The 24,521-nt window shown below is 39.3% G+C and overlaps 1 protein-coding gene across 1 annotated transcript in view; it reads left to right on the top strand.

Annotated features, from left to right (window-relative positions):
• Nucleotides 1-24,303, top strand: part of UBR2 (ubiquitin protein ligase E3 component n-recognin 2) — a 105,036-nt gene extending 80,733 nt beyond the window's left edge. Inside the window, 14 exon segments of the mRNA XM_081042326.1 lie at nt 533-611; nt 3,079-3,227; nt 3,639-3,694; nt 9,136-9,232; nt 9,489-9,556; nt 11,298-11,433; nt 11,921-12,011; nt 13,227-13,357; nt 14,476-14,584; nt 16,225-16,281; nt 17,774-17,851; nt 18,800-18,970; nt 20,635-20,736; nt 22,010-24,303. Coding sequence (XP_080898452.1) covers nt 533-611; nt 3,079-3,227; nt 3,639-3,694; nt 9,136-9,232; nt 9,489-9,556; nt 11,298-11,433; nt 11,921-12,011; nt 13,227-13,357; nt 14,476-14,584; nt 16,225-16,281; nt 17,774-17,851; nt 18,800-18,970; nt 20,635-20,736; nt 22,010-22,151 — 1,466 coding nt within the window. The 3' untranslated portion in view covers nt 22,152-24,303.
• The last annotated feature ends 218 nt before the right edge of the window (nt 24,304-24,521 follow it).

The following is a 24,521-nucleotide window of genomic DNA, read 5'->3' as shown; positions in this document are numbered from 1 at the left end:
TTACCTCCTATTCCTCGAAAACCCTCAGGCTTGTGTGAAGTTTATAATAACTACTTCTCATTCATTCCCCCATTTTATTGAAGAGCTTCTGGGGGAGGGGGAATAAACTGAGTATTGAAGAGCTAGCTTTAGTTCTCAGTGGCCTACCTCACTTAATTGTTGGCATTACCAAAGGCTTCCCAAGTTTCAAGACATGCACTGCACTTACCACCTTATGAGAAAGTAACCTGAGCAGAATTTATGCTGTTGGTTTTTATAAAAACAAAATAGCATACTCTTCCTTTAGTTCCCTTGCCTAGCTATGTTCTAGAGGCTACACTATTAGGAAAAGCAGAGGTGACTGAGGTGCCTTGGTCAGTCAGAGCAATACTCATTCCCACACTTTGAATGCATGCTATGCCGTTTTTATTAATAGAAATTTTTCCTGTTTTTTCAATTTCTTTGACCTACATTTAGAATGAAATATATGGCTGGCATTCATAGAAATGTTGTAGAGATGAATAATAATAATATGAAATGCTTGTTTCTATAGATATTGCCTCTTCAAAGAATTCAGAAAATATGGATGAATTGCAGCTCCCCGAAGGGTTTAGGCCTGATTTTCATCCTAAGTGAGTGTATTATTTTATTCCTTTTGAGTACGGCCTACTTGAAATGAAAAATTAAGTTAGCAGTTGGTAAGAATATGATTTGTAAGCTAGGGAGCAAAAGATCATATGACACTGATCTTGAATTCTGAGGTTTAAGCATTACATGATGATATTTATTACGAGTATATTAATAAAAGCCTAAGAACCACATGGCACGTCTAACTCTTACCAATCTCTCCCGGTCTGTATTGCTGACTCCGTAATATGCCCTTTTATCTGCCTCTCCTGCACAACACTCATCAGTACATCGAAATCCAAACTGCAGCTTCCCCACCAAATCCTGTGCTTTCCTTCTGACTTCCATGTTTGTATTTATGGCCCCACCAACCCAGGATCAAAACCAGAGTATTTTTATCCTCTGTTACCCCCTGGCCAATTAGTTATGAAGTATTGCATAGATTCTAGAGCCAGGTGGCATGGTTCGGTTCCCAGCAGCACTGCTTACTAGCTGTGCGACTGTGCAAATTGCTTGACCTGTCTGTACCTCAGTTTCCTCATCTCTAAAGTGAGGAAACTAATACCTACCTCAAAGTGTTGTGAGGATAAAGTACATAATACATGTAAAGCCACCTGGAAGTTGTTCCTGGCATGTAAGTAACTCAGTACAAATAGTACTGAGAAGCTTAAGTACAGTAAACATCAGTCCTATGCCTCTCACGTTCCTCCTCCCTTTCCCCAATCCTGTCATTTTGTTTGTTTCTTCTGCTTTTTACTTCCATATTTCTAGTTAAAATGCTTGGGTGACTGTTTCTTGAGTTCTATTGACTGGCTGGCAGTTTAGTATTCAGCTCTTAACCTCTGCTCCTCACCAGTCTCCCAATAGAGTTCTTTCAGAATTTTTCATTAAATCCCTTGACAATTTTTACATTATAATTGTTTCTACTGATACAAGTTGTGTGTCGTAATTCTGTTTCTTTTCTTGCACGATTTTATCTTGTGGTTAAAAATTACCTTGTTGTTTTTCATGTACTTTGTTTTCTATGTATGTGTTCCTTTTTTTCTCTTCCCATCAAATGCTGCAATAGACCTTTCAGGTGCCTAGCAAGAGGTTTTTTGTTTTTAAGCAATGTCTTTTCTAAGTGCTCAGACCTGTCCTGGAACCTTCCTCCCACAGCCTCTGTAGTCCCGTACCAATCAGGACAGGACACCGCTGTCACTCAGACTTCCCGCGGCCATGCACCTATTATTTCACTGGATCTCATATTTCATATTCTCCTCTTTCCTAATTTACTCCCTCGTTTTGTACAAGTGCATCCTTCGGCAGGTTCCTGAGAAAAGGTGCATGGGTGTTAAGTTTTCATGTCTGAAAATGAGTTTATTGTATCCATATGCTTGATTGGTGGTTTGGGTATAGGATTATAGGTTAGAAGAAATTTTTCATCTAGATTTGAAAGGCATTGTTTTATTAACTTTGCACCCGTTGAGAAATCCATGCCATTCCGATGCCTGTTCCTCTGTAACTTGATTACTTCTGGAAACTGTTGGGATCTTCTCTGAAGTCCCCAGTATTCTAAAATTTCTGTGATATTCCTTGGCATGTGAATCATTTCTTCATTCATTTTTGCAACGTTTTCAGTATACTCTTTGAACTTGAAGATTCGAATCCTTCAGTTCTGAGATTTCTTAGATAATTTCCTCCTCTTGGTTTTTCTGTTCTTTTTTTTTTTTAATTAAATTTATTGGGGTGACAATTGTTAGTAAATTTACATAGATTTCAGGTGTACAATTCTGTATTATATCATCTATAAATCCCGGTTTTTCTGTTCTTTGAGGTAGTCCTCCTGTTAGCTTGCCTGCGCCCTTTTGGACTGATCCTCTAAATTTCTTATAGGTTTTCTGCTTTCTACACTGTCTTTGTTTTCCCTGCATTCTTCTTTCTGCTTGTTTGTTTTATCTCTTCGATGTCTGCTTCTTTCCTTAAATGTTTATTTTCCTTGGGTGACCATTCATGGTCTGTGAGAAGCTCATGGGATACATGGTTGAGCAGGTTGGAGCTTGCTGGCCTGTGAGCCTGACAGTGAGGTGATCAGACCCCCACCAGTCTTTCACTTGGGACCCCCACGTGTCAATGTGTCAAGAGGCTTTTCCCCTGAGGATTCCTCACTGGAGAAACTAAAACCTATGACAGTGGACATACATTGCCAGTGTTCTCAGGGTGGAGAAAGAGGGTAACAGTCTCATAGTTCAGTATGTAGACTTTTACCTAATACCTTGTTTTCAGCCTGTGCCTCACCTCTGCCAGCCCGAGTGGAGCATAACTCCTCTTAAGCAGAGACAGTTTGCATATCTTTAATTTCTCTTTTGCATAAAAGTGTCTTTAGATAGTTTAAGTGTCTCAATTCTAATATAGCAAATAGCTGTTAGAAACTGAACCATTGATTGACATGAGCACATTGTTTTGAGCTGATCTTATACATGTTCCCTTCAGGAACCCTTATTCTGATAGCATAAAAGAAATGCTAACAACATTTGGAACTGCTACTTACAAGGTGGGACTAAAGGTCCATCCCAATGAAGAGGATCCCCGGGTGCCCATTATGTGTTGGGGGAGCTGTGCGTACACCATCCAAAGCATAGGTAAGAGATTTAAAGTTGTGTCTCTGAGTCACAAGCACAAGTTGATAGGAGTTATGTGTAGAAGCCTCTATTTGAATCAGGTGTTTAAAATGGGCAGCAATATGAAGAAATAATATAAAGACTTTGAAGTAGGAAATGTAGTGTACTGACAAAATACTAGATTTACAGTTCATCAATTAACTACAGTAACCGATAACTCACTTTGGTGCTGGTTATAGCTTCTTGTCAGTTGAGGGAATGTGTCTTCACTTTTATTTTTCATCCAAAGTTAGTAATTCATGTGAAAGGACTTAAAAGATTTCAAAACCTGACAATATTGTACTTTATGCAGAAAGAATTTTTTTAAACTTTTTTGAAATGTGATAAAATATATGTAAAATATTTACCATGTTACTCATTTTTAATCTGCAGAAAGAATTTTAAGTGATGAAGATAAACCATTGTTTGGTCCTTTACCTTGCAGACTGGTAAGTTATCAGTTTACTCAATGCATAGAATGGTGGAATGGAAAATCAGAGTTTTTGCTTTTTTTACATCTTTTGTTTTTTTAAATCTTAAAAACTTGAATTGATTATTTAAGCATAGCTTCACTCTTTTCATAGTAAGACCCATTTTCTGTAATGATGTTGAAGTTATGTTTGTGGTTTAGTTTCTCATTATTTTTCTTTTAAATAGGCTTTTGCTCTTTTCATCCAGAGCTCTTGATTAAGCCCATGAAAAGATGGGGAAAAACAAAACAGAGTGTTTGTTCTTGAATTTTTAATGCTATAATTGGAAATATAAAACAGAACACACCCTCTACCACATTTGACTATCTTATAAACAACATCAAATTAATGTCAAAACTCACAAATTTTTTGTTTTCCCAGTGCATATAACAGTTATGTTTACACTATAGTGTAGTCTTCTACATGTGCAGTAGCATTATGTCTAAAAAATGTGCATACTTAATTAAAAAATACTTACTGTTAAAAAAATGCTAACCATCATCTGAGCCTTCAGTGAGTCATAATGTTTTTGCTGGTGGAGTCTTGACTCGATGTTGATGGCTGCCGCAATTTCTTAAAATAAGACAACGATGAAGTTTGTCGCCCAATTGATTCTTGAACACTTAGAGGCCAGGATAGGGTTATTAATTGGCCTAATTTCAATATCGTTGTGTCTCAGGGAATATGGAGGCCCACGGCGAAGGAGAGAGATGGGGTAACAGCTGGTCAGTGGAGCAGTCAGAACACACACAACATTTATCGATGAAGTTCACTGTCTTACATGGGCACGGTTCGTAGTGCCCAAAACAGTGACAATAGTAATCAGAGATCACTGGTCACAGAGCACCATAACAAATATAACCATAATGAAAAAGTTTGAAATACTGCGAGAATTACCAAAATGTGACACAGACTGGAAGTGAACAAATGCTGTTGAAAAATGGTACCAGTAAACTTTCTCAACGCAAGGTTGCCACAAACCTTCAATTTGTAAAAAACCTGATATCTGCGAAGTGCTGTAAAGTGGTGAAGCACAAGAATATGTATGCCTGACCAAAAACCATTAAACTCCTTGAAGAAAACACAGGCAGTACACTGTCTGACGTTGCTCCTAGCAATATCTTTCTGGCTATGTCTCCTCGGGCAAGGGCAACAGTACAGCAACAACAACAAACAAACATAAAATTATATACATATGTGTGTGTGTATATATATATATATATATATATAGAATATATATAGCATAATAATAAAACTCTATATATATATATGGATACATATATGTATGTGGATATATATATATATCCATCAAACTAAAAAGTTTTTGCACAGGGAAGGAAAATACGAACAAAACAAAAAAAAACAACCTACTGAATGTGAAAAGATATTCGCAAATAATACATCAGATAAAGGGTTAATATCCAAAATACATAAGAAACTCATACAACTTACCACCAAAGAAAACCAACAATCCAATAAACACATGGGCAGAGGACCTGAATAGTTATTTCTCCAAAGAGGACATGCAGATGGCCAATAGACACGTGAAAAGGTGCTCAGCATTACCAAACATCAGGGGAATGCAAATTAAAACCACAATGGGTTATCACCTCACAGCTGTCAGAATGGCTATCATCAAACATCAACAAACAACAAGTGCTAGCAAGGATGTGGAGAAAGGGGACCTCTCATGTACATTTACATGTACATTACATTCCTACATTAGTAGGAATGTAAATCAGAGCAGCCATTGTGGAGGTTCCTCAAAAAATTAAAAATGGAGCTGCTGTAGAATCCAGCAATTCCATTTCTGGGTTTTTAGCCAAAGACGGCAAAAACACTATTTCAAAACGGTATATGCACTCCTATGTTTATTGCCACGTTACTAATAATAGCCATGATACGGAAGCAACCTCTATGTCCATTGTTAGATGAATGGATAAAGGGTGTGTGTGTGTGTGTGTGTGTACAATGGAATACTATTTAGCAATAAAAAGGAATGACATTTTGCCACTTGTGACAACATGGATGGACCTAGAGGGTATGCTAAGTGAAATAAATCAGAGAAAGATGAACACCATGTGATTTCACTTAGATGTGGAATCTAAAAAAACAAAGCAAATGAATAAACACAACAAAATAGAAACAGACCATAGATACAGAGAACAACCTGATGGTTTCCAAAAGGGCAGGGGTTGGGGGGATGGGCATATTTTTAAAATATAAAAATAAATGCCACTTAAAGCAAAACAATGAACTTTTTTTAAAAATATTTTTTTTAAATAACTTAGCCTTTAGCAGGGGTTTATTTGCATGTGGGAGAGATGCCGCTTTATGTGGGAAGGCTCTTCGTACACTCAAGACGGGGTTCGTCTCCATAAAAACATTTAAACAAAACAACCCATGCCTGTTTAGAAAACACAGTTCATTTACTAACTTTCCTTTTCATTGCAAACGCCTAGAGTCTCAGGACCCTCTTTATGGTGTGCGGAATGTCGATCCTGTATCAGAGGTTCCTGGGGAGGGGATGTGCATTAAAATCTTAGAACTTCTTAAATGTACAAATACCTGGGCCACTTGGGACTTCCTAAATTGGAACTTCTAGGAGTAGATCCTGGTATTAAAACTGGGTGAAGAAGCAAAGGCAGTTCACATTAGTCTTGACTGTGATACGGGATACCGTGTTTCCCTGAAAATAAGACCTAGCCGGACAATCAGCTCTAATGCGTCTTTTGGAGCAAAAATTAATATAAGACGCAGAAGACCGGGTCTAATATAGCATAATATAATACCTGGTCTTATATTAATTTTTTCTCTAAATGACGCATTAGAGCTGATTGTCCCGCTAGGTCTCATTTTCGGAGAAACAGGGTAGGATAGGATATGGCTGTCAATATTGGCTGTGATATTTTTTGCTATGGTAAATAAGAATTGGTAAGTCTGTTGATTATTGAAAAGGCAGTCACAAATGTGTAACATCATTTTGTCTAGTTTTTAAGGCAATCGTTATATATTTCCTTGATTCTATATACTTCACACTACCTAGTCAGCAGTCTGTAGACTTCTCCTATTCTGTTAATACGATTTTGTGTGATCAATTTGCATTAACTGTCCTTGTTAAACCAACCTTGCATTCCTGAAATAATCCCAATTTGGTCATGTAGGTTATCCTTTTTATATATCATTATATTAGATTTGCTAATGTTTTATATAAGAGTTTTACGTGTATGTTCATAAGAGAGGTTGGCCTGTTAACTTTCCTTTAGTGTACTGTTCTTATCAGGTTGGTTCATATCCAAGTTTGGCAGTCCTTATAAAATGCAGCTTATTCGTTTTAATTTTTTTTTTAATTTTTAAAGTATAGTGTCATTAGGAGTGAACTTCTATTTTTCTGACTCCCTTCAAACTTACACACATTTCCACTCACCTTTCTGTCCTGTATCAGAGGAGAAGGGACCTTGGGTAAGGTGGCTTAGCCTTCCACCTATTGCCTGAAATGCGTCCGCTCTCTATCAGTTACCCCTTCTTTTACCTCCTCCTTTTCTGGCAAATCCCCTGTTGTCAAGTGTGCTCCACTGTCCTCTTCTTCCTCTTGCCCTCAGTATTATCTTCCTTCCATCTATGACCCTTGCTTTTTCATTCATTTTTATATCCAAGCCATTTTAAAGCGTATTTCATTTTATTTATTTCACCATGCGATGAAGTATGTTGAAATCCAGATAACGGAATAGCACCTGCAGTTTTTAACTTCATTTCACATTGAGAGAGAAATTTTATATACAGCAAAGTTTCCTTAAACAATAGTGTATACTCCCCCTTCAATTTCTTGCTAACCCTTCATTTTCCAACTCCCTGCAATTTGGCTCCAACCCTAACACTTTTACTCTTTGGAAAACAGCTATTACCAAGTTCACCAAATCATCTCCTCATTATCCTTGTAGGTGGACATTTTTTACTCCTTATTTGACATTTCTATTTTGTTACTTCCTTCCTTCTGAAATTCGTTTTCTCTCGATTTCTGTGACATTCCTGGTTTTCTCCCTACCTCTCTGGCACCTCCTTCTCAGTCTTCAACCCCTCCTCCATCCTGCAAATGTTTTAAACTCCCAGAGTTCGGCCCATGACCCTCAGTCATCAGACACTCTTCCCTGGTGGTCCCATCTGCACCTCTGATTGCAGTTATATCCAGTGATTCCCACTTGTATATCTCCAAACGTGGTCTGTCTCATTGCCTGCTTTTATTTTTTTCACCTGGACCTCCTAAAGACACCCCAAATTGAACAATCCAAATCATTTTTCTTACTGTATTGCCTTTCTTAGTTAACGTCATTACTGTCCATCCAGCTGACCAAGCTAGAAACTCAGAAATCCTGTTGGATGCCTCACTTGGTCTGGATGTTCATATCCAGTTGGTCAGCAGGGTTTGTTCAGTTCCCATCCTGCATATTTTTTCCCGTTCTTTCCATTCCTACTTCTATTTGTTTGGTTCAGCTCCATATTATTTCTTGCCAAGATTCCATGCCGGTCTCTATCCTGAATCTCATTCTTTTCTAATAAATTATCAGAGAGGTTCCTCCAGAAGTTACCCTGATCATATCTCTTAACACTTTTTAGGCTTTTTCTCCATTATCACCTGCCAGTCCTCACAACCATGGTCCAGGCTTGTAGAATCATGGCTGGACCCCAAACGCTAGTTCCCAGGCCTGTTACTGCTAGAGTACCCTAAGTAGACTCTTCTCTAAGATGCTCTAAACCACGTCCTGTGAGTGAGGTATCCCTCATGTGTGTGGTACTACCTCCTTCAGTTGCCACTGCCTCCCTTTTCTTCCCCCTGTCACCCCCAAGGCTGTGAGCTCCTCGAAAGCAGGAGTGTGGGGTTAACTTTTCATTTAAGATTTTCAAAACCAAGACTATCCTATAGTAGGTCCTCAAATCTGTTGAACCAAACAACTTTACAGAAAAATTCGGAAAAGAGAACATTAAACAGGAAGAAAAAACTCATCAACTTGTTATTCATCTGTCTTTTTTCTTCAGCATGTTTATCCCTGATTATAATTCATATTTACATGTAGTACGAGTATCTCTTTAGAATAAATATAAATACAGCCTTACATTCTTGGGAGTCTTTGTTGGTTGACGTCTGTCTGGGTGCAGGTATCCTTTTCCATAGAGAACCAGCAGTATGGTGGCAAGGAGATAGCTTTGGTTTATTCAGTATTCAATTAGATATTTCCCATTCCATTCATTCCATGTTAGAGACAGTCATTAAAGATGTCACAGATTCGGGTCCACACCATCTAGAGAGATTTCATTGTGCATCTCGCTTTGTTTCAACTAGCTGTGCTTTGAACTAGCATTCATAAAAGAAGAGAACTACTTCATATGCTGGCTTCTTTGTTAACTGTGTCAATCTGTTTTAGGATGACTGTCTTAGGTCACTAACGAGATTTGCTGCAGCACATTGGACAGTGGCATTACTTTCAGTGACGCAAGGACACTTTTGTAAACTTTTGGCATGTGAGTATCAATACTTTTATCATATACATTACGATAATTTCTCATCTTCTGTCATTTTGTTTTTAGTGGCACGACTTCTCTCCATTATAAGAGAAATATTTTGGTAATACTGTTTGTCTTATGTACAAGTTCTAGCTTATAAATTCATGTGTATCTTGCAAAAAGATAAATTTAAATGAGGTCATGTGCATTTTTAAAATAATACTTATGTTGACATATGAAATATGCTGATGTATTTTTTTCTTTAAATATTTAGCATTAGTACCAGATGACAATCATGGAGACCTTCCATGCATATTAGATATCGACATGTTTCATTTATTGGTGAGTAGCTTGTAATTGTGTTTGAAATTTTCTTATCATACTGCAGAACTTTACCTTAGACTTGGTGCATAGCGTAGAGACAGACAGGAGGAGTTGTCATCTATTGTTCTTACTATTTTTTTGAGCATGATTCTTTTCTGAGCAGCCTCAAAAAGAAAATGTTAACTAAGCAAAGAGGCAACTAACCAAACAGGAGAAGATATTTGCAAACAACACCTCCAATAAGGGGCTAATACCTAAAATATATATTCATACAGCTCAACAACAAAAATAAACAATCCAATTAAAAAATGAACAGAAGACCTGAACAGACACTTGTCCCAAGAAGCCAAATGGCCAACAGATAATATGAAAAGATGGTCAACTTCACTAGTTATTAGGGAGATGCAAATCAAAACCACCATGAGCTACCACCTCACACCTGTTAGAATGGCTATCATCGGTAAGACAAGGAATGAAAATTTTCATGTAATTGAAAAAATAAAGGAAAAGAAAATGTTGAGAAATCTAGTTGAGAGGCTTGACCTGTGTGTCTAATGTTTTATTTTGCTTTGTGGACGAGGTCAGTAATTTACCTCTCCATGCATTTTACCTACAAAGGAGTAAAAATAACACTGGTAATACAGGGGCTACTGCTGCCCCCTACTGTGCTTTTAGGCAGATACAGCCCTATCTGGGGCCACACCACTTAGCAATAGGTAGCTCCCTTGTGTGATTTCGGGAAAGGTGTGTCTTCTGCGTCGTCTGAAGCTAGGACATACTGCTGGCCAAGCAGTGGGTGACTGAATTTGAGCCCCACCTCACCTGGGTCCCCTTCCGCAGGACACTGAGAGCAGCGCCACACACAGCAACCCCCGTGCTGTGCCTGTAATCTCTTTGGGCATCAGATTCTGTGTCTATAAGGGGTTCATAACTGTGATTGTGTCAGAACTCAAGGGATAATCAGTGGAAAGAGCTTAGAGCAAGGGGTCCCTAGTAAGTGTTAGCCATTGTTCCTGTTCCCCTTGCTCCTGAAGACCACCGTCATGCAGACAGCAGGAGGCTAACACGAGAGCCAGCATGTATTGTGTACCTGAGTGCTTTCACGTTCAGTCCTGTTTAGTCCTTGCATCCTTACTACGGAAGTGTCAAAACACACACAAACGATCTCTAGTTTACCAGCAGAGAAACAGGCTCAGAGGTGTTAACTTGCTCAGAAGTTCATAAGAGGGTGGCCAGTGAGCTCAGTTGGTTGGGCGCAGTGCTCTTAACAACAAGGTTGCTGGTTCCATCCCCACATGGGCCACTGTGAGCTGCGCCCTCCACAACTAGATTGAAACAACTACTTGACTTGGAGCTGATGGGTCCTGGAAAATCACACTTAAAATAAATAAAAGTTAAAAAAAAAAAAAAAAGCTCCTAAGAGGAGTTAGGGTTCATAGCTAGATTCTTATGGATCCGAAACCCGTGCATTTGCCACTGTGCGCCTCCCTAGAAAGATTTCAACGGTTTCTAACAATAGACTGTGTATAGGGGAATCACTAGGTTAATGAAAGGATAGTGCCCATCAAGACTCTCCTAGCTCTTAAGTAATGTCATTTAGCCAATCCTAGTGGAATTTCTAATGTTGTACCCTTTAACACCAAAGATTCCTTAAGGGGCGGGGCTGAGCTCTGACGGGGGTCAGACAAGAAAATGGAAGTGTGTCTAGATGTGAAAGGAAAGACTATGTATGTGTCTGACTCTGTATTTGGCATCTTAGGTGGGCTTGGTGCTCGCTTTCCCCGCGCTGCAGTGTCAGGATTTTTCAGGGATCAGCCTTGGCACTGGAGACCTTCACATTTTCCATCTGGTTACTATGGCACATATCATACAGATCATACTTACCTCATGTACAGGTAACATCTTCTTGACGGAAGTGCTTGCGTTTTCTAAGTTAAAAAAAAAGTATTAAAGGAAAAGGTGTTTGGATGAAAATGATATCTAAAGTATAATTAGGCTACTTGTTTTTTCCGTGTCTTCTCATGTGACCAGTTTTGAAACGAATTCTGTTAAAACCCCTTAGCAATGTGAGTGTTTTTACTTCTTTGTATTTCATAAGTTTAGCACTGCTGGAGTACCACAGGCGGTGTATGTAGCTGCGTTTGCGCACAGCATTCTGTAGGCACCGGGACTCAGCACTGCGGCTTCCCTCTCCCACGGTGCAAGCTCCCTGTTATTCTATTGGAGATCAACACTGTTCACACATGATGGGGTCAAGTCCTGTGTTTAATGGGGGAGCTTCATACTGTATTGTAGTGTACGAATATGCTGAGTACGTAAACGATGTGTCATTGATCTATTTCATAGGCAACTCCAGAATACTCATACTTCCTTCTCTTTCAGAAGAGAATGGCATGGATCAAGAAACTCCTGCTGGTGAAGAAGAATTAGCAGTTCTTGCTTTGTATAAAACACTTCGCCAGTGTACAGGAAGGTGGGATCGTAATCTTTATAGTGTATTAGTAGGTGATGGCATGAAAAAGGAATTCATCTGTTAAATTAGGGAAATGGCTGTCTGTTGATGTGTTTTTAAAAGAAGATAGGAGTATGTCTATACTAACTGGATTGGAAGTCTCTGAGAGATTGCAAATCTCTGAGAGGAGTAATATGCAGAGTCCCACATTTATTTGGCCATGGAACCCCTTTTTTGCTCAGAGGATCTGGCACAGGGAGACATGGAACTTACTTTAGAAAGTGCTATTCTAAAACATATATATATATACACATATATATATACATACATATATATATATATATATGTATATATATATCATCTCCCTGGGAATTTAAAAATGCAAATTAAATTGGCATAATACATTTTTAAGGCACTATTCTTGACTGGCAGGAGTGCAGTGAAATTAGAACTTCACATGTTGTTGGAGTCATTTTCACTTGGTACAACAGTTTTATTTAGCTTTTTCATGGTGTATGTCAATAACTATAATGTTTGTTTTTTTAAGCCCATTTCTGATACTCCATGCTAATAAAATAATAGTGAAACCTCTATAGACATAAAGATGTACACTCTGATATTATTTATATTAGCAAAGAATTTAATGCACTCTAAGTGCTTGCTTGCAGGGGAGTAATTTGGTATTGGTTAATGATTGATGTGTTCCAAAATATTGCAATTTCAATAAAAATTATGGTTTATCATTTTCTAAAAATCATGTTAATTTTACATTTAATGTTACAGTTATGACTCTATAAGACAGATTAGTATGAAAATAGTTTGCCAGAATAATACCTTCTGATAAAAGATTATAGAGTAGTGGATAGTTATATTTTATTTTTCAAATTTCCTCTTTTAATATTACTTTTATAAATTTTAATAACAACATTGGAGGCTATATCACCATTTATTCCTGACATCCTATAATAGTCAGGGCTACTATTCCTTTTAATTCCAAATAGCACTTGTCTGTTTTCACATTGTGCTATATCTAGAATGACTGTTTCTACCGTGTATCCCTGAAAATAAGACCTAAGCGGAAAAAAGCCCTAGCATGATTTTTCAGGATAACATCCCTTACATAAGCCCTAAAGCGTCTTTTGGAGCAAAAATTAATATAAGACCTGGTCTTACTTTCTGGGAAACATGGTATTAACATTTTTATGACCATTTCTATTAACATTTTTCTCTTTTTAGTGCCTTGAAAGAAATATCCTCCGGCTGGCATCTGTGGAGGAGTGTCAGAGCTGGAATCATGCCTTTCCTGAAGTGTTCTGCTTTGTTCTTTCATTATTTAAATGGAGTTCCCCCACCACCTGAAATTCAAGGTAATTTCTAATTTCTTTTAAAATGTAGGAAGTACGTATATGTAGGCTTTCAGTTCAGCAGCGTAGAATTAAGGTGACTTGCAAAATTGAAAACTGAAAGAAAAAAAAAAATTGAAAACCGATTATAAGTTTAGAACATAGTTAATTGACTATGGTGATGTACACAATTACAAAATAAAAATGCGTATTTATATGTTTGATTTTATTGGATCTCAGTCAATGTGTTTTTTGTACATGGAAATGTACAAAAATATTAGGTAGATTGAAAAAGTAATTGCGGTTTAAAAGGTTAAATTGCCAAAAAAAAACGCAATTACTTTCACACTAACCTGATATATTAGTTTTTTCCTATGTTAAAATGTTCAATTCATAAAGTGGGTTTTGCGGATTTTAAAAAGTAAAAACTGACAATTTCAAGTGTTTTTTAACTTGAATGTGACATTAAAGTGTGGACTATCCATAATTGCACACAAATCTGATTTTAATGTAGGAATTCATTTGCTCTTTCAGTTGTTATCTATGTTTTGTTTTGATTCATTGCATGAAAGTGGTGTAACGGTAGACTTAAAGTTGACTGTATCCCTGTATCTCATAGTGCCTGGCACAGGGCAGGGGGAACCTGCCCTGAAAGTTTGTTGACTGACATCTCCATTCAGCTGGGGGCCCAGGCATAATATAGAATAGTTTAGACTTCCTAATCATTTGCAGGGATGATTAGAGCTAGTGTTTAAATCCATCTCCCGGGATCAAATCATCTTATATTTCTGTACTGCTCTATACTTTCCGGAGCGCCATACGTTATTTTTGTCTTTGAATGTTCACAACTAACCCCATGAAGGAGATCGTGCAGGTATATACCATTTTGCAAAGGATAAAACTGAGACACCACGACAATGTAACCAGTTTGGTGTAGGAGTCGTCTGACTCCTTTCAGTTGTGTCATTTTGTGGATCCCTCCCATGTGCCATCTTGTTCACTTCCTACAAGTTATGTACCTAGCTAATTTGAACTCTTTCCTCTTGCTTTTCCCTTTTTTTTAAGCTCTGCCAGTGCTTACTCTCACACAGGATCTACTCTTAGTTGTTTTATGCATTAATTACCCTTTTCTCCATTTGCAGTTTCCGGAACAAGCCATTTTGAATATTTATGTAACTATCTTTCCCTGCCAAGCAACCTCATTTGCCTTTTTCAAGAAAACAGTGAGATAATGAAATTACTGATGGAAAGGTAATGATTATACATTTTTCTTCATTGTATTGAGCAGTTATATGGAAACAGACTTCAGCTTATCACATATATTGCATAATTCCCAGGTAGTGAGCCTGGCAAAATTCAGTCCATGTCATTTAAACTATAATGATTAGGCCTTCTTAATTAAGGATTTACTTTTGTGGTAAGATTTTTGCCCAGCTAGTGAATAGCATGAGCAGATTTGCTTGGAAGGAAAGGAGTGGTAAAAAATGTTTATTTCCTCTGATCAACTTACTTGTTTAGGACTCTGTTCTGTAGACTTTTAGAACTGAGAGAAACCTTAAGGGTTACTTAGTCCAATACCTGTACTTTAAAATTTGGCTGTTTTATGCAAAGAATGGGAGGAAATATTCGCAAATCATATCTGATAAGGGATTAATATCCTGTGTGTGTATGTGCGTCCAGAATTCCTACATCTCAACAACAAAAAAGCAAATAACCCATTAAAAAACAAGCAAAGAACTTCTCCAAAGAAGATATACAAATGGCCAGTAAACACATGGAAACATCCTCAACATTACCAGTTATTAGGGAAATGCAAATCAAAACCACAATGAGATACCACTTCATACCCATCAGGATGGCTATAATCAAAAGGCAGAGAATAATAATATATGTTGTTGAGGATGTCGAGAAATTGGAATCCATGTGCATTGCTAGTAGGAATAGAAAATGTACAGCCACTCTGGAAAAGAGTATGGTGGTTCCTCAGAAAGTTAAATACAGAATTACCATGTGAACCAGTAATTCCACCTGTAGGTATACATTGCAAAAGAATTGAAAGCAGGGGCTCAAATAGATACTTGTACTCTGTGTTTATAGCAGCGTTATTCACAATTAGCCAAAAGGTGGAAGCAACCCAGATATCCATCAACTGATGAATGGATAAACAAAATGTGATATATACATACAGTGGAACATATTTATATAATTCATCCTTAAAAAGGAAGGAAATTCTGACACATGCCATAACATAGATGAACCTCGAAGACATGCTAAGTGAAATAAATAAGCCAGTCACAAAAGAACAAATACCGTATGTTTTCACTCACATGAGGTACCTAAGGTTGTCGACTTCATAGAGACAGAAAATGGAATGGTGTTTGCCAGGGGCTGGTGGAGGGAGGAATGGGTTAGAGTTTAGCAAGTACAGTTTGTGAAGCTGAAAAAGTTCTAGACTTGGATGGTGGTGATAGTAGCCCAACAATGTGAACTTACTTGACGCCACAGAACTGTACACTTTAAAACGGTAACATTTATGTAATGTATATTTTACTACAAAAATTTTTTTTACTATAAGTGTTCTAGCTCCAGATAATAAGAGCTTGTCATTAATTCAGACTGGTTTTCCATAGTGTCCAAATTATGGGGGAATAGTGTATATAGCCACAAATTTTATACATCAAGCATTCTTGCTTTTAGAAAATCACAGGTTATATAGTCTTCTGATTTTAATAGTTGCAGACAAAATATGTATTCCTCCAAGCTTCTTTTGACGAGATAAATATGTTAGGCAAAGAAGTTTGTTTTTCCTCTTACTGGATTTAGAGGGGGAAAAATTCGAGTTCTAACCCTTCAAAAGTAAAAAGTGTTTTTTCCCCCCATTTGTATTAAAGTTGGTGTCAGAACATTGAAGTTAAAAGATATCTAGAAGGTGAAAGAGATGCTATCAGGTAAGTTGAAGATTGTCAAAGACTTGGTGGGGGGCGGGGGTCAGGGAGAAGCAGGGTGTAAGTGCTGTGTCCCTTCCACTCTGACCTCCCAGGCCATTGGTGATTCAAAGAGGTGGGCCATCGTGGCTTCATACGTTTTTCTTCTTAATTTAATGGGGAGAGTTTGTAAAAGAATCAGAATTAGGAACATAAAGAGTATATTAGTCTTGACAGAGGAAGCAAATAACAAAATGATTATATTTTGAAATGCTTTAAAAAACTGTGGGTCCTTTTTCAGGTTTTTCTTAGCTGGTTTGTTTTGTTTTTGTTTTGGGGTTTTTTTTTTTTTGCTATTAATGGCAAATTTCAAACTATCCAAAAGTTGAAAGAATAGCATAAGAAGGCCCCACTCAGCTTCAGTAATGATCAAATCAGGGCCAATCATGTTTATATTTTCTTTATTCCTTTTGACATTAGATCTATTCTGATTCTGTAGTCAAGTTTGCTATACCGGGTGATAACAGGTGTATTTCATCTATTAATGTCTGCTTGGTTCTGCTGAATACATTATTCATAAAAATCAGGGGCTAAAGGAGATTGTTCTGTTTCTTTGGTTTCATACATAGTCTGCCCCAAATACAGAGATGACTTATCACCCCAATTTTATTAGGTTGAACCATACGAAATTTCAGTTTTTGTAAGTCAAAAATGGTTGAATGTCACCAATTTCATGTGCAGTCAGAAGACTTATCATGTGGAACAGTAGTTCTCAACTTGAGATATACATCAGAACAACTTCGGAAACTTAAAAAATACTCAGGGCCCTACCTACCAAATCTAATTTCTCTGAAATTGGCCTCGTTGTAGGTACCTCCCCTCAGAATTTTCTGGTATAGGAATTGCTGTCTCAGCAGCTCCCTTGTGGTTTCAGTCCACTCCTGACTCTGCCGCACGTAAAGCAGGCAGAGGTCTAGCCATGTGGCCCATGCGGGGCAGGTGTGCCCACTGGGAGAGAGGGCTCAAGTGCCAGTTAACTTCGGATCTGAATTGTCAGAACCAACATGACCTGGAATTCACCTATCCTACTTTCTTCTCTCCTCCAACTCATTTCTGCCTTAAGATCACCCTTAATAAGCCCCTCTTTTCCGTCTTCTTTATCCTAAGTTCTGTGTTGGGCTCTCCATTGCTGGGTCATTTAGGTAGCATCCCGGGGGTAAAAATTCTCTTCTGCAACCCCCCTGCTTCCCAGAGCTACCACATTTCACTTAAATGGGGCAGAGTCTGCGTACTGTCTACTATCCTGATCATTTATTCTGAATTTTCAAGTGAAAATGTGAACCCTAAGACCCTGTGTTATTTAAGTATGAATTTTTAATTTCTTACTGTGGCTTCTTGTACCCCTGTGGTAGCACCACTCACTCAGTCTGCTTTTATTTGTTTTGATTAAGTTGAGTTACCCTGTCGTTGTAATATGGCCTCATAGTAACTGGTTTTGTGTGTGTGTTTTTTTAAGCTATCCAAGAGAATCTAACAAATTGATAGACCTTCCAGAGGATTACAGCAGCCTCATTAATCAAGCATCTAATTTCTCGTAAGTTGTGATATTGAGCATTTCCTACCACTGGAAACACTTATCTACACAGAATTTAATGGATTTTGTTTGTTGTTGTTCTGTTTTGTTTGGGTTGGAAAATTGTAATCTCAGTACCTAACTTGTACAAATATCATTCCACCATGTTTCAGAATAAGATAAGGAAAAGGGGGTGATACGGGAACAAGCTTGGTGCATTGAAGTTTATCTAACAGTTTGCACTATGAAGTAATAAGAGCCCTTAGTAATGTGTAACACACTATTAAATATTTAACGTGCTATCAGCATAAAGAAGAATCGGTAGTGTAAACAATTACACATTACCTAGACAGTGGAAGATGCCTCTGTGTCTTCCTGGTGTCTCCTCCTCCTTCCCCAGCACAGATCCACTCTTCCACATGGAGTGTGAGCATTCCTGTGCGTTTGCCCGTTCGCTGCAAATGTTTATATTCCTCAGGGCATCGGTATATATTATTATTATTATTATTATTATTATTATTATTATTATTTTGCATGTTTTATTATTTTGTTATTTTGCAATACTATAAAAGACATTGTACTGTGCCATACATTCTACATCTTTTTTTCACTCAGCATGGCTTGTAAGATTTATTTATGTATTTGACATACATAACTTTTAATTCATCATTTCTCACTGTTGTATAGTATTTTATTACATGATAGTAACAGAATTGACGTTTTTTTCCTCCTACTGCTGAGTTTATCTTTTTTTCCGATTGTTGTTTGTTTGCAGTACATGGTGCTTGCGTATATGCGTGAGGTGTTCCCTAGTCTAGAAATAATTTTATCTGGGCCGTAGGATCTATGTGCATCTTCACCTCTACCTGATGTTGCAAAATGTTTTTCCAGAGTGGTTTTACCACCATCAGCTCTTCAGCTACTCTTTTTTTAGAGCAATGACTTTGTGCTTTTTTTTTTTCCATGAAGGTGCCCCAAATCAGGTGGTGATAAGAGCAGAGCCCCAACTCTGTGCCTTGTGTGTGGAACTCTGCTGTGCTCCCAGAGCTACTGCTGTCAGACTGAACTGGAAGGGGAGGACGTAGGGGCCTGCACAGCTCATACCTACTCCTGTGGCTCTGGGGTGGGCATCTTCCTGAGGTGAGGCCCTAGAGGCAGCTCTTTAGCTTTGGATCTGCTGCGGTATATGCACGGAAAACTACTGCATTGTAGCGAGTCCTGAGACCGCTGTGCTCATGTGTCTTACTCATTTAAGAAACACAAGGAGCCTTGTCTCTGCACATCTCTTCTTTGACTGTGCTGGTTCTTCCACTATCATCCTTCTCACCCCCATGACAGTTCTGTTCTACTTTCCTCGTGCCTCATTCTAATGTGAAACTTCCAGTTGTCTTTGATTTTCTACCCACATGTAGTCAGAATTAGTCCTTCTGTTATGTCCTCACGGTTTTGGATTCGTACATGTCATAGGCCTATGTATATATAGTTGTGTATGTTCCACAACATACAACAAATACTAGTGACTAGTACTTACTGAGCCTGGAGAATGCAGAAGTCAGCAAAGCAGACCAACATGCCTGCCTTCCCTGAGCTCATTTTCTAGTGAGGGAAATAGAAAATAAACGAGACTGGGAAGAATTTAAGAAGTGATACATGCAGAGGGGAATATGCAATGACAGGTAGGGAATTGAATTTTTGATAGGGAACTAGGAAAGGTTCCCTGCGAACGTGACTTTGAAGAAAGACCTAGAGAAGTGGGGAGAGTATTAGAGGCAGGCAGTAGTAAGTGCAAAACTGCTGGGGAATGTGCCTGTCATGTTCACGAAACAGCCGGAAGCTGGTGTCGCTGGGGAGAATCGTGGCAGCTGGTGTGTCCTAGTGACATCTCTGAATGCCATTTCAGAGTTTGAAAGAGAGAGGTGACGTGAGCTTGAGCTCCTCTGGGGCATAGCTTATCTCCGTAGCTTAGTCATCTTAGTAACCCCCGGTGCCTGACAGCTTCTTGTATGCAGTAGTTTCTCAGTAAATGTAGGCTTGAGCTGAATTATGCATACCAGAAAGTCAGGCAGACCTCTCAGAGGGCCCAGGAGACACATGCTTAAATAGCCCCTAGGAGAAATGTGACAGTAGCATTTCTCCTTGCCTGGCATATTTCACAATTCTTTTGCTCATGCACAGTGTTGCCAGTCAACCTAATTCATAACGTGCATGTGCCATTTTTGTAAGAAATAATTTTCATCATAATAGTGTTTAAAATGTCAGTAACTTTTATGTTTAGAAAAACAGTTAACAGTTTTATAAATGCTAGTATCACATGAGCCATCGATTTCTTATCCACAGTGTCCCCTCCGTCACTACCGTGTTTCCCCGAAAATAAGACCTAGCAGGACCATCAGCTCTAATGCGTCTGTTGGAGCAAAAAGTAATATAAGACCCGGTCTTGTATTGTATTGTACTGTACTGTACTATACTATACTATACTATACCAGGTCTTATATTAAAATAATACCGGGTCTTATATTAATTTTTGCTCCAAAAGACGCATTAGAGCTGATGGTCTGGCTAGGTCTTACTTTTGGGGAAACATAGTATGTTGATTTATAATACAGTCATTACTGATTGCAATACAATCATTTTAGTAATTTTTAAAACTTCAGATGTGTTGATACTTTTGTAAGTCTCTTCTGTAAATGCCATTGCTTCTCTTCCAACACTGGTAATGTTTATTTTTATAGGAATTTAATCCATTTGGAATCGAATCCAAAACTCGGTTACTAATATATAATGTGTAAATGGTCTCTCTGCAGAGTACGGGAATGTCAGGTGCTGTTTTTAGCCGGCAAAACCAAAGGCTGTTTCTATTCCCCTCCTTACCTTGATGACTACGGGGAGACGGATCAGGGGCTCAGGTAAGGCCCATCCTGGGGGCTGCCTTGGCTGAGTCTGGGCCTCCAGAGCCCTCAGTGCCTGGTGGGCGTGACGGGCCATGTGGTCCCAGGGGCTGGAGGCTTCCATCCTGGTATCCGTGGGCTCTTCCAAGGAGGCCATCTGGATCCCTCGTTTGGCATCCCCTTTCCCAGCCCTCGTAATGTCCTGAGGACCATGAACACAGGAGAGAGTGCAGCTATTTTCCTTCTGTCACTCCAGAGAACCAGAACCGTTGGAATTGCCATGTGGCGTCCACAGCAGCAGAGCACTGTGGGCACAGCCCTCTGTGACTTGCGTGGCTTTGTACAGCTAGAGCCCGCATTGGTCACTTGACCTAAGAGAGCAGACTGTCATTGATCAGAGATGAGCTTATCTTGTGACCTAAGAATCTGGGGACAAAGATGGAGGACATACAGAGCAATACAACAGTACCTGAGGCTTAATCACTTCTATTCTGGGAGCTTTTATTGTACCATAAGCAAAAAGCTAACAGTTCCCCCAGGCATTAGTAGAGAACTTCTTTTAGACCAAAGGAGGTAAAAGCCTTAACCTAGATATAACCATCCAGCCTTGGGGAGGAAAAGTTGAAGGCCTGCGAACTGAGTCAAGAGAATAAATGCGCTGCCCAGGCACCCAACCTGCAAGGTCACAGGCGCCTGCCACCTGGGGACAGTACTTCGTGTTCTCTGAGGGGTGTGGGCTCTTAGGAGGAGCAGCCATGGGTAGGTGAGGATTGGTGCGCTGTGAACTGCGAGCAGGGGCACCAGGCGTGAACTCAGCCAAACATGTCTTTGGTTCACTCAGACCCAGATGTTATCCACATTTGTCTGCTTTGCTTAGACTTTGCGGCTGAAAGACAACACTTTGAGGAACATATGTACCCCTGTAATTTTCCTTCCATCCTCTCCCCTGTCCCCTCTCTTTTTTTAATTTAACCGACGAAATGGACAGTGAATGGGTAGTTTTAGCCTCTCAGGCCAGCCCCTCCTGTTCAGCCCCACCCATTCCCTCACCCCAGTCGGAGGAAGCAGAGCTCGTGTGCATTTCCCTCTTCTTTGCAGTCCTTAGACCCCTTCAGTTCCTCCTAGCAAACCTTTGAAGCTGACGTATTAATAGCCCGCATCGCCTGCTGAACAGAAGTTTTGCAGAGGATCTCAAACCAGTAACTTACAACTTTTCCTAACCCAGGAAAGTTTGGGGAATAATAGATGAATAAACAGAATGCATCCAGAGTGACATCTGTCTTCTTTCTAGACGGGGAAATCCTTTACATTTGTGCAAAGAGCGATTTAAGAAGATTCAGAAGCTCTGGCACCAGCACAGTATCACGGAGGAAATTGGACACGCACAGGAAGCAAATCAGACACTGGTCGGCATTGACTGGCAGCATTTATAATCACTTCGCTACCAAAACCATAAACTTGGATTTTTGTAACCCAGTGGTTTTTCAAGAAAGAGACATAGGAAATAAGTTCTCCTGGATTTGGAAATAATTCTTCATTTAAGCTTTTCTTCCCAGTTTTATTTTTATAGTTTCTGGCTCTAGAGACTGATAAAATCATCCCCCATCAGCAGATTTTCGTGCACCATTGGCTGTGTCCTTCAAACATAACTTCTTACGAGGAGCTTCTCTTCCTTGACTGGACTCAGCCCATCTGTGGTCACCCGACTGGTTCGGCTGTTCCCAGTGGTCTGAGCCACGTGACATGACCAATCACAGGGCACTCCAGGCCTGAAGCCGCTTCAACAGCAACAGGAAACAGTCTCTGTGGTCTGTTGAGGTCCCACTTCTAGGTCCCTGTCAGGGACTCTCAACACTGGGATTGGGTCTGTGTCCCCTCTGCTGACGGGCCCCTACTTCTAAGAGCAAAGCAGTGGATTTAGAAAGTGGCGTTTCCTTGTCGCCATCAGCTGTGAGAGCGTGGGGGCATTCGTGCACAAGGAGCCCCTTGGACGGAGGGAGGGAGAAGATTGTGTCTTCATATGCTGGGTGGTTTCAGGGCTGTGGAAGGTTGGGTTATTTTCTTCTTCTTTTGGGCAAGACTTTCGACTTTGAGAGAAAAAAACTCATTTTAAAGGGCTTTTTAAAAAACTTACAGAGTATCCTAATTTTTCAGACGATATATTCTCTTATTTCTAAGATTAAATTGAGAACATGCATCTAGAATCAAACACTAGCAAAAAATATGAGAACTCAGTGTTTTTGAGGTTCTCCCACCCCGTCCCTACTAGCATTTCCTGGAATAGATGATTGCTGTTTACCTGCTGGCTCACTTAGTACAGTCCTGGGACGACCGGTGTGCCCAGGCTTTTTATGACTTGTAATTGTAAACATTGTTTTTACTGAGAGGTGCCTTCCTAGAATGATAGCCGCTTAGTAAAATGGCTTTATAACTATCACATACCACGCAGTCCCTCATTTGGTACACGTGCTGAGAGCTCGAATGCACTTGGGGAGTGATGGCACATCTAGTGGAGGGATAAATTCGGAGCCTCCCTAAGGTGGGGCTCAGGGACAAATGAATAATGAAAGGCTTTGGGGGTTTTTTAGCCAATGCAAGTAACCCTTTTATTCAGTTCTGTTTGAACTGCATCTGAAAGTCCTGGTCCACTCAGCTTGGCACACTTCCGTCTACCTAGAAGGAAGGTCAGAAATCTAGACTTCAGGCGAAACTGAGTGGGGACGCAGAAGCTGTATTCACTGCTTCCTCCAGGGTGGTCTTCTGAAAGGATGGCCTTGGCTCTTCTTGCTTGGGGCTGGCTCACCCAGCTAAGAGGAGGTGTTTCTCACCCAACAGGAAGAAAGTCCAAATTCAAACCCAGTGCTCTCCCCCTTTTGCTGGCCTTTCTTCCATTCCTGATATCTGCTGGTTTGAGTTGTTTGGGTGGCATCATGATTTTAATTTCAGCCTTGGTCACATCCCTTCCCCCCCTCCCCCATTCCTTTAGCTCTTAGATCCAGCTTCTTTTGACTTTTCTCAATAATGTTCACCAAGATTAGATTTTTAATGACAAAGATCAGGTTTCTCTCGTAAATGGATTCCAGACTTTTTCACCAAGTCTTAACAAGACTCCAGCTTTCAGGACTGACTTCCCAGAAGGCTGTTGTTCGCAGAGTGTCCCTGGATTCCACTCTCTGAGAATGGCAGGGAGTCTGAGAGGAGATGAATTTACATGGACGCTTTATCTTCTGGTATTTGCATCATTAGACTAATTGTCTTCCCTACCTAATGAATCATCTTAGTTTTATGATTTGTTCCACATGTATTATGTTTATTGTGGAAATTTTTATGTAACATGCTTTTCATATCAGGGAAAATTCTATCTGTAATAAATTGGCTATAACTTTAATATCTGTGGAAAACTTGTAAAATTTGGAATGTATCATATGTAAAAAGTTTAAAGATATCCAAATAAATGCTTTAGGTGTTAACATTACTTTGGGTATGCCTACATTTTCTTTCTATTTTGTTTCACACACTGACATGCTGTGGAAGTGTTCCCCGTGTCACCTTGCTATAAATAAATTGGGGCATCTGTGTTAGCTTGAAATTTAAGATGCTTATATTATTAGTGTCAATTATGGCCATGAGCCAAATGCTCTTGACCTTCCCAGAGAAAGCTTGATCATCATTTCAGCTGATTAAGTTTCACGTTCATTGGCTACAACCGCTTGTGACCTTTCTGAACCATTATGGCCCTCAAATCACTGGGAAAACAGGGCACTTGACGTCTCTCCAAGACCTGTCTCCAGATTTAAACTCTT

Source organism: Rhinolophus hipposideros (genome assembly GCF_964194185.1).
Source record: "Rhinolophus hipposideros genome assembly, chromosome: 3".
Taxonomy (NCBI): domain Eukaryota; kingdom Metazoa; phylum Chordata; class Mammalia; order Chiroptera; family Rhinolophidae; genus Rhinolophus; species Rhinolophus hipposideros.
This window is presented reverse-complemented; position numbering and strand designations above follow the sequence as displayed.